The sequence below is a fragment of the Strongylocentrotus purpuratus genome, unplaced genomic scaffold (assembly GCF_000002235.5).
Source record: "Strongylocentrotus purpuratus isolate Spur 01 unplaced genomic scaffold, Spur_5.0 spur5_scaffold_12, whole genome shotgun sequence".
NCBI lineage: Eukaryota > Metazoa > Echinodermata > Echinoidea > Camarodonta > Strongylocentrotidae > Strongylocentrotus > Strongylocentrotus purpuratus.
This window is the reverse complement of record NW_022145597.1, coordinates 26,566,673-26,578,159: the sequence shown is the minus strand read 5'-3', so window position 1 is coordinate 26,578,159 and position 11,487 is coordinate 26,566,673. Positions and strand designations below refer to the sequence as shown.

Here is an 11,487-nt window from a genome sequence, read left to right as displayed (position 1 = left end):
TATTATATCACTTTCTCTTTTTGTTTTTCCTTATGTTATTCTTTGTTTCTTCTTTCTATCACCTTCTCTTATGTTATTCTTTGTTTCTTCTTTCTGTCACCTTCTCTTGTGTTTTTCTTCGTTTCTTCCTTCTATCACTTTCTCTGATGTTCGACAAGACAAACTTGACAGGGCGAGGCGCGTCGCGTGGGGGAAATGTGAATGACGTCATCTGCCTCGCAGCGACTATATCATGAATTATTATATAAATAGGATTTTATTGAAATCAAGACACATCAAAAACCAAGAACAAACAGTCCGAAGACTGACACCTGTCTCGGGTACAAAATATAATTTAAATCAAATATACATAATAAAATAAGTTACATAAGTTAAAATATTGAATAACTAAACTATCATCCCTAAATATTGCAAAAATGACATATAAACAATAACAACAATTAAAGTATATATCATGACAATTACAGGGACTCTCGAGCTGTGCAATAACTAAATCAGGCACAGACCGAGAGTCCAAAAGAAAACAATTAAAACATACATAAGAGGGGCATTAGGGGTTTAAATAAAAGAGAGGGGAACACGTCAGCTCAACAAAATTAAAGGTAAAGACCAGTTATGGTCATCGATTGCATTGTGAAAGAAACGTTGTGGAATCGATCAGAAAAGGTTGATCATCTAGCATCAAGCATCTGCAAGGTTCTGGAATCATCAAAATGATAAGAAATTTGGCCCATTCTTCGTAAAGTTACAAGCACTATACACAGAAAGATGTATATGGGACTACCCTATATCTCTCACAGACCATGAGAGAAACAAATTTACCAAATATATGAATTAGTAGGCGGTTTCCCGGCAAATTTGTTATCATTATGTATTAGTCAAAACATATTCTTTCACATGATTGGTAATGAGAGCTTCCATTTCATTTTTTGAAATTGGGGCGTTTCCAATACTGGTCTTTACCTTTAAAGTATTGCGATGGTACATGTAACATACAATGTCTCTTCCAAACGAAAGAAACATGGCATCTGCGAATATGTCGTTCAGAACTAGAATCAGCATAATTCCCTTGCGCTCTATGGTAGATGTGAAATACGCTACGGTGTCTTCTAAATTAAAAGGAAAACAAATAAGCTATCTCCTGGTTTGTCAACAAACCATCCTCCCCCACCACTAAAATGGTAGTAAACATGGGGAAAAATCCTAATAAATGTAAAAGAAGACTATTTACAAATTACATACAGGTATCAAAAATATTTGTTGTACCAAGACAACTATTCAAACCCCAATGCTCCGGATTATATACCTTTTTAGCTTTGATATAATATTTTTCAGTTTAACCAACAATTGAAATAATTTCCAGTATAAATCCCTGAAAATAATTGTTACAACGAATGTACATGTAATATCACTTACGATGTACTTAATCTAATCCTCCTCGTAACCTTCTGCTGGGTATATTACTGCAATCTTCTGAACAGTGGACTTCGATACTTTGCCCCTTTAGACTTTACCTTAACTGTCCTAGCCTTTCCAACAGTCCCAGGATACACTCCATACAATCCTACCTAAGGTCCATTTCCCCTACATGTAAATGCATTATGATCAGATGGCATTACAACATCATACATTACGCCTATCAGAGTTCCATTTAAGTTGATATGCCATCATATCCAGTGCTCTGTTTACTCTTTAAATTGCTAACAATATCAATAACCTCTACCTCTTGTACCGGGACAAAAAAAGAGAAACAGGATTTCGACGATCTAGAAATGAATAAAATGATTGATTTGAGGTGGGGATGGCATGTGCAAGATTAGGTCCTATATTTACAAAGTAATTTTGAAAACTCTCAGCAATAGAAGCAGGGTTTCCGACTAAAATCTCTTTAATATCCTGTTTATTACTGTTTCTATTAAGTGCATTGTTAATTAGCTTCCAAGTATTTTTAATGTCATTTCTATGAAATTGTAATTTTTTAGAGAAGTAATCTTTTTTTGCATAACGTAAAATGCTAACTAGGGTATTTTTATAAGTCTTGTTTTTGTTTTTGTTTGACTCTGTCGGCTTGGACTTGAATTTGTAAAATAAGCGATTTTTTCCTATTAATTGAACGTAAAAAGGATGTTGTTATCCATGGAGATCGTGGAGTCTTTCTATAATTTGAGTTCCTACTTGTATTTTGAACAGGTAAGTCTCTTTCATAATATCGATTGAAGATTTCAAGAAAAAGTTCAAATGCTTCATTTACATCGCGAGAAGTTAAACCTCAACCCTGTCAAGTGAATTTTAATAAGCTTTGTTTAAATTTATCAATATTTTCACCAGTTAACTTACGACAACCTGGACTAGGACCATTCTGTGTTGTAGATAATTGAAAGATAGGTGAGTATAAATTGGGAAAATCACTTATATCTGAGATTATGATACCAGAAATAGATTGAACATATATATTTGTAAATATATTATCTATAAGCGATGCTGTTGTCTTTGTTATTCGAGTAGGCTTATTCATGAGAGGCATAAAGGATTGCGAGGACAAAGTGTCCAAAAATTCATTGCAGAATAAATTCTGATTTCATCCAAAATATTTATATTAAAGTCTCCCATAATAAAAGAAGACCTGTCTTGTAAATAATTTGATGATATTATTGTCTGTAAAGAAGTAATGAAATCGTCGTGACATAAATTTGGTGGTCGATAAACAACTGCTACCACTATATTTATCCCGTTTGGAACACTCATTTCTACGCATACCGTTTCAACTGCATCTGTCATGTAACTTAATTCGGATATTACTTTGTAGTTCAATGAAGTGGAAACCTACAATGCCACTCCGCCACCGCGTCTATTAAAGGGGCTTTCACACCGGGCCTTGCGTAGAGTTGCGTAGAGTTGCGTAGCGACTACGCCGATCGTACGCAACCCTACGCAACTGTACGCGGAGGGACGAAAATGGGTACGCGAGATGAACGCAAAAAATTAAACATGTTTATATTTTTTCGCGTACCTTCGGCGTAGACTTTCTACGCAGAAACTACGCAACTGTACGCCAAGCCTACGCAACTGTACGCCAAGCCTACGCAACTGTACGCCAAGCATACGCAACTGTACGCTAAGCCTACGCAACAATACGCTACCCTACGCCAGTCCGACGAAGCATTAAAAACGTATAAAGATTTTTTGTTGTATATACCTGGATGTAAACTTGGCAGGTATTGATCATTATTTTGAAGGGAAATGCTATTTTTGTTTAAATGTGTGCGTTCTCACATTTATTCTGTTCATGAAGAAAAAGTGTTTCTTTGACTTTATGTTGTATTCTTGCTTGTAATTATGTTTGTACTACTACAAGGATTTTCAGACTGACATGTTTTGCTTGTTATGGTTTATTCAATTTGTGATGTTGACATCTCAGGCTGTTGATATAATAAACAGAGATAAGACTCACAAACTGATGCCTCATGCGAAATGTTATTATGTTTTGTGGAAATCTGTATGTATTTGTGTCGGTTTGTTTGCTTGTGTGTACGTTTATGGCCCTGTTTGTATGTTTGTAAAATAATTTTGTTTAATTGAAATGAGCAAAGAAATAATTTTGTCTCACTCTGTTAGTGAGACTGAGTGAGTGTGTATGTCAGAAGTAATAAATGACTAACACTTATATCATTACATTGTCACATACATATACGCTACGGACAAAGGACAACAGCTATCGTCTTCAAACTTTCAGGAAACTGTTATGGAATGATATTTACAAATGAGTGAAAAAAAGGGATATGGTCAACAAATATCAGACTTCTGTCCACATTTATTCACAAATCAAAATAAGCGCTCTTTTGTTGGCGTTTTGAGGTATCGAATCACATCACGTGACCTTGCAATGTACATCAACAGAAAGTTCATTTATTACCCTTGTGAATGAGTATAATAATGTAGTACATCCACAAAAATGCCTGCATTTTTTGGAAAATAGTATCTTGAACAATGTAACATTACTGCAAATTAGCCTCAGCAGTTGTTAATACCTACTAAAAAAATTGAAAAAATAACGGTCAAAACCGTGTACCAAATGCCACTTTTGGCAACCCTACGCCAGGCCTACGCAACCCTACGCCAGGCCTACGCAAGCGTACGTAACCCTACGCCAATTGCCTACGCCGTAGGTACGCGGTGCCTACGCAAAGGGTACGTAACTATACGCAAGCCTACGCAAAACCTACGCAGGGACTACGCCGAAGCATCAATTTATTCATGAGTACGCAGCTTAACTTCGGCGTAGTCGGTACGCAACACTACGCAACTCTACGCAGATCCGGTGTGAAAGGGGCTTTAGTTTATTATTAACGGCCATGTTGTACCCATCAATAGAAAAACATGAATGAGGTTTATTACGTAACCATGTTTCGGACAAACCAAGAATTGAACATGGAAACTGTTGACTGGATATAACGGATTTCATATGTTCAATATTTTTACTCAAGCTTCTAATATTGAAGTGCACCAGTGAGAAATTATTTTCAAACTCTGAAGAATTTGAAATAATTGATTCACAGTAAAATATCGGGAAGATGAGGGTGCGGGAACAGGGTCATTTTGGTCAGCACAATATTTGTACTCCGGGGTCAAGTCCATAAATGTTCTGCCATAGTCAGCTTCATCGAAATTTAGAGAATCAGCATCAAGCGAATCACTTTCGTCTGAATTATCTAGTGTACAATGAGAATCATATGATGAGAATAGTAAGTCATCGTCTTCTAACATATAAAATGGGAATATGTTCATATCATTCATACTATCTTATTTATACTATGTTTTAAGGCGAACATTAAATGGATTATCAGTTTCGGAAAGGTACTCAGATGAGTGACTCTCGGGGAAGAGAAGCTAGGGAGAGGGAGAGAAAGTGTGTCCTCTTTGAAACGTATAGAGAGAAGAAAATGAGAGCAAAGAAAAGCTAAATGAAACAAAACAAAAATGCATGATGAAATAAATAAAGGTATCTTTAAACAATCATTAATTCAATGAAAACAGTTTGAAGATACAATCTTAATCATTTCAAATTTCTGGTATTTTCCCTCCGCACACAATTAGTAATAAACCAATAATTCCAATTCAATGTGATAATATCAACAACAAAATATTGGTGGGGGTAAACCGAGCAGATTTTAAAGCTTATCTGCCGTAGTTTACAGGAGGGATTAGACTGCCCTGCAAGGTCACTGGACAGGTGGTTATCTCATCAACTTAGCTCTCAGTTAACATAAGAAAAAGAGGATCATGGGGGACCAATGGTCACCGATTAGGCATTGTTTGTTATATAGAGGGCGCAAGTAGCTACAAGTAGTGCAGTGAGCCTTTAAAGAACATGAAAAGAGGGAAGAAAACAATTCTTAGGTAACTTGCTAATCTGGCAAATGTATAGAAGAGATATGGCAACAAAATAATAATTATGCAAGTACATCTACAGTATATGACCTCCTCTATTGTTGGTCGATTAGACTCTGAAAAAACAGGGGAGATAATACAATCTCTGTCATAAACAAAACGTTGATTTCTTTGGCAACTTGCTAACCAAGCAAATGTATGAAAGAGACATGACAAATAAGTGTTAGTCCATGTACAGTTGTATATCATAATTTACATGACCTCTTCTATTGGTCGTCAATTACACTCTGAAAACAACAGGGGAAATAATACAATCTCTGTCATAAACTAAAAGTTGATTTCTTTTGCAACTTGCAAACCTGGCAAATGTATGGAAGAGACGTGGTAAATAATTATGTGCAAGCACTGAATCCAATGACCGGGGTAATAGTATATTTGTAAAGCGCTTAGAGACATTTGTATTAAGCGCTATATAAATTAAATATTATTATTATTATTATTACATGTACAGTAGAATAACGTAATTTACAAGACCTCTTATATTGGTCGTCGATTACAAGCACTGTACACAGAAAGATGTATATGGGACTACGCGACACGTGTGCGATATCTATCCGGTCAGGATAGATAATATAATTTACGAAATATATCATCACGTATTTATAGTCAAAACATATTCTTTCACATGATTGGTAATAAGAGCTTCCACTTCATTTTTGAGAGGGGGCGTTTCCAAAACTGGTCTATACTTTTAACATATAGTTTTATATCATTATTCCTAACGAATGTGTTAGTGACATTGTTGGTCCCCCGTATTGTTATATAATGATATATTTTGAACTTCCATGCGATGTTTGAAAATATTGGTATATTGTCCATCTCCCATATATAAGCGGTCACAAATCTTTGGCGCGTTCTTGTTCTTGGCAAACGTCTCTGCCCTCCGGTCAGTCTTTAGAACTCGGGTTTTATTGAGACACGTATCAAAGGTATCTGAGAGCATATTCTTTAAATTGGCCAAGTCTTGGGAAAATGAAGGTCCGTATTCAAGAACTTTTCGCCAAAATGTTTCGTTAAAATGGTTGTAGAGCATTAAGTCTGCTTTGTTCCATTCGCGTATCTTATCTGCCAAGCTGTCGTTGTTCTTATTCCGATAGTCTGCGGAGCGAACCCCATGCTTCAGATAAACTACATCTTCCATGCGCCAGCAGAGTAGCTTTCGAAGCAAGAGAAGGGATTCGTCGAAGTACTCCGTGATCATCACCAGATCGACAACGGACTCGAGCTCGCGAATTTTATTCATGACTTTCTCTTCGTCGTCCGTGTCATTGTGCTCCAAACCGAAGTCATAGAGTTGCTCGTTGTGCATGCTAACTTTGAAGTATTGACTCTTCGACATGACATGCGCGAAGTACTTTTTCGGCTGAGAAAGAAAAAGATCCATAGGCGCTTCCGACTGGGGCATCGATTTCCAGACCTCAAAGTAGTTAAAGGCCGACTGCCATTGCGCTGCTGGCTCGCGAAGAATCGTCACGTACCTGTAGAATAATGATGATGATCATAAATATAATAATGATATCAGTTATGATAATAATAATGATAACATCATTAAAGTAATTACTGTCATACTTTGAACTGTTTTCGAAATATATAGTGTATGCACACGATCACAAGGACTTTTCAAAAAACAAAGTTAAAGTGCCACTCTAACCAAAACGGGCTAAAAAATGAAGAAAAAAAAGACATGTAGAATAGTCTTTGACGTAGATTCCGAACATGACTATGATTTTCTTTTAGAAATCATCAATAATTCTGGAATCTAGCTTTAAAAATGACAACTCAGAACGCTCAGAAAATATCCCAGTTTCGGAGCTGTATTGCGCAATAGCATATGACGTCACTGCAGGAGACAACACTGGCATTATACTCAACATAACATAGCACTTGAATGAAGATACCTTACTATAAGTTCTATAAAATAACAAAAATCAACTAAGTCTTCAACAATTGTTCAAATAATGATCATGATTTAGAGGTCGTTATCTTTTATACCTGTTTCGTGTCAATTTTCTTATATTTTTTGGAGTATTTTTCCTAAAAACGAAGACAAAATACATTTCTCACAGGTTTCAAGGCAAACCGCTGCATAATACAAGTGCATAACATAGATGCGGTGCGGGTAACGCGCGTGCGTGAAGTAAGCGACTGTTATCTTAGATCCTCATTAAATTCATGAAAGTAATTCACATTATGAATTGATGATGATCATTAACGGTCGCTTACTTCACGCACGCGCGCGCACCCGCACCCTATCGCCGGTACCAAATTAAAGAAATTTAAATATAATTACTAGACGGAAAGCAGCACGCACGGAAACCATTACACGAATGGGATTAGGCTCCGCCTTTTTTGGATCATTTGAAGACGAAATAAGTACCCTAGGCGGCATTCTGATTGGATGTGAGCGTCATGAATATGTATTTTATCGATAAATAGATTTTTGTTTAGACCTTCATTTTTGTTTATGTGTGTATTTTGGAGCAACTCCCCCCCCCCCCTCTTATTTTTGTTTTTGATTTAAATTTAAATTTAAAGACGAAGCAAAATGTCAATTTTTCAAATTTCGAGACCAAATTTAAAAAAAAAAAAAGTCCTCTTACACAGGGGGTGTCTAAGGGGGGATTCGCCCCCCCCCCCCCCTCAGAAGTTGAAGATTTTTTTGAAATTAATGGATAAATTGCTCGATTTGGTGCATTCTTTTTGCCAAATAAAAAAGAAAACAGTCTTAAGTTCAACTAACAGGAAGAAGAACGCAGGGGGGTGTCTGAGGGGGATATGCCCCCTCTGAAGTTGAAGATTTTTTGTTTTAAATTGATGGATAAATGCCTCGATTTGGTGCATAATTTTTGCCAAATTAAAAAGAAAACAGTCTTAAGTTCAATTAACAGGAAAAGAGCGCAGGGGGTTTCTGAGGGGGGTTTGCCCCCCTCAGAAGTTGAAGTTTTTTTTTGTTGAAATTGATGCATAAATGGCTTGATTTGGTGCACACTCTTTGCTAAATTAAAATTCTTAAGTTCAACTAAGAACATGAACGCAGGGGGGGGGGGGGGAGGGGGCTGTCACCATATTTTTCAGAATGGTTGTTATAGATGAATTTGTCGTTTCCATTGAACAATCAGCCATAAGGTTTAGGAGATACAAGGGATTAATTTGATTTTCTTCAGTTGGTGAAAGGTTTTTCATCGTAAACCAATGTTTATTTTACTCAAATTCATACTTCTTTAGCAAGTGCCTAGCCATAAACTATACATGACAGTATTAAGGACATACAATTTATTTTAATGCCTTATGATTATCCCACTTCTCAGTTCATTATGAAAGATACATACTGTAAAATGTTTTAATGCACACGACTTGTATAAATGGAAATATTTATCTAATAGAGGCATACATACGTGTGAAATATACCTCTCGATTTTCGTGTTGATATTTTGTATTTTTCGTTTTGTAAATTGAATAATATCAGTCCTTGCACTTACATGTCCAGTGCATATTTTGTGACAATAAACCAATTTAAATTTTCAAAAAATGCACTTGATAACCCCAGAACGTTTGTGGCCATTTCGTTATTCCTAATTATGAATTACAATGAGATTGTAAGATCCTCAGTTATATGAAAAATACAAGGACATTCCCGCAATGACGTCTAATGCGTCAACAAGTCACGTGACCGTATTTACCTTTTTTCGAGGGGTGTAGCCCAGGAAGCGTGAGATCTGTGAAAAATTGATGGTTATTATCACAATTTGGTCAATATAGAGATTTTCTGAACAATTGGAGGCTGGAATATTAATAAGCAGAGGTGTATTCATGTTTTGAAAGGCTATGTTTAGTTGGGTTAGAGTGGCCCTTAATTTAAGGCAATTCCACTAGCATTTCGCGTTACAAGTTGTAATGCTGAAAAATGACGACGACATTACATAAGCTGTGACAATCCCAACATGAGAAGTTGTGGTCTATTGAATAAGTCTCCTGACTGTATACCACGGAGTTGGAACTTTGCCGCAGCACTAACGTCCTCACTCAAGACAATAGGGACTTTTAGATTTACACGACGAGAGCGTACGTGGACTGCTGCGTGTGACTTAAGGCACTGGGCCATGCCCGGCAGCGCATATTTTTTTTTACACAACTGTTCAGTCACTTCAGTCAAATAAACTGTGCAAACGACTAGAGACAGAGTCTAGCATTACCCTTAGCAGTTTTGTTGGATTGCTGGAGCTACATGTGTACATACTCGTTATTCGTTTCGGGTTAAATCTGTCCTCTCTTCTCTTTCATTATTATGTATTTCTGTGTTCTCCTTCAATCTATCCTCTTCTCTTTTGTTTTATGTATTTCTTTGTTTCTCCTTCAATCTATCCTTTTCTCCTTCGTCATCTATTTCTTTGTTTTAATCCGTGATAGATTCCTTTTCTCCTTATGTTTCCCAGTTTTTCCTTAGTCTAGATCTATGATCCTCTTAGCTCTTCAATTATGTATTTCTATGTTCTTCCTTTGACTTAACCTCTTCTCTTTTCTTAGTTCCCTGTTTTTCCTTCTCCATCCTCTCAACTATCCTTGTTTTCCCCTTTCTATCATCTATTCCCTTCGCTGGGTGTACGTGCTTGCACATGTACGCTGACGACTTAGACTCTTTTACCAGAGCACTTCTTGGAATTTTTTCGCGAAAATGGCTAAACAGTTGTGTAAAAAAAATATGCGCTGCCCGGCAGTGCCTTAAAAGGACGTCACATTACCTTACAAGGATGTCACAGGTGATGGTCCACGTTCTTGTCGTGTAAATCTAAAAGTCCCTAATATACATTTTGCCAAACGCGATCCAAGTATAGATAGTTGGTACTTGGTAGGATGTATTCCCTGCATACTCAGTCTGAGCGCTACTGTTGCTGTAGTTAAAACCAGGGGAATAATAGTCCAACGTCCTTTGAAAACGCATCTACACACTGTATCATGATAAATATGCGCTGCAAAAGAATGGCATATTGTAATGAATATTACAGGAATTTGAAAAACAATGGAGCTTTAAAAGTTGTCAAAGCTTGATATCTTAAAGGCCTTTGCGATCATGATGTAGAAACAAAGATGAAATTAAACTAAATAACCTGGCATTATGGAACGCTTTGTCCATCTCCTTCTTGTCGAGCCGAGCGTGATTAGTCAGCATATCGTAGCCCGTTTTGAAACTCCAGTTCTCCTTCTTCGAATGATTGCCACCCCCTTCGGTGATTTGCTTGGTGTTGAAGAGTGTCCGGCAGTTCACGAAGTGCCCCAGAAGCGGAACAAGAACGGTGAGGTTTCTGGTGAAGGCGTAGCGATTGAAGATGGAACCCACTGTTGTGGAACCAGTTTTGTGGGTCTTGAGGTAGACCACCTTGTGGTGAGGGAAGCAAGTGGGCTCAGTGGGCCCGCGAGAAGGTACTGAAGCCATCAGTCTGGGAGAAAGAAAGGGATAGTCAAGAGATAACGGACAGAAGGGGGTAAGGATTGATGATAATTGATTATTAAAGATGGTAGACAAGCGAGAAGATATGGAAAGCATTAATCAGGAAAAATAAAGTGGGAGTCAAAAGAGAATGGAGAGAAAGGGGGAGAGTATTAGTTGATGAGAGTTCATTAAAGAGGTTTTATAAAGGCTCATCTGGGCCAGCTAGAAGGTATTAATCTGTTAAAGAGAAAGCGATGGTTATAAGCAGATGAATACTGGACGAAAAGACAGATGGAGGGGTACATGACCGATAATTATTATAAAGCGAGTTTCATCGGTGATGACGGTGATGTGTCTTGTGCGTCTTTAGTAAAGTGTGGTAGGTACGAGGGCTCTGCCAATGTAAACTTATGTATGCATGATAATTAATTACCCTTTACAGAGCAATTGAAATATACAATCTGCGTCTAAGGCTAGGTTCACGATTGTGATTAATATCAATTACTGAACAATTGATAAACTGAATGATACCGAACGGTAATTAATCATTCATGGGTTTCACTTCTATCAATTCTGCGTTGTGATGAAGATGTGAAGTCATTATGGTAGCT

General features: G+C 37.1%; 1 protein-coding gene across 1 annotated transcript; it reads right to left on the bottom strand.

Annotated features, from left to right (window-relative positions):
* Positions 1 to 5,654: 5,654 nt before the first annotated feature.
* Positions 5,655 to 10,879, bottom strand: LOC105438085 (galactose-3-O-sulfotransferase 3-like). The gene is made up of 3 exons (XM_030981450.1): positions 10,554 to 10,879; positions 6,302 to 6,926; positions 5,655 to 5,675 (listed from the first exon to the last, which is right to left on the bottom strand). Exons 1-3 carry the CDS (start codon positions 10,877 to 10,879, stop codon positions 5,655 to 5,657), a joined length of 972 nt encoding a protein of 323 aa, XP_030837310.1.
* Between the last annotated feature and the right edge of the window lie 608 nt (positions 10,880 to 11,487).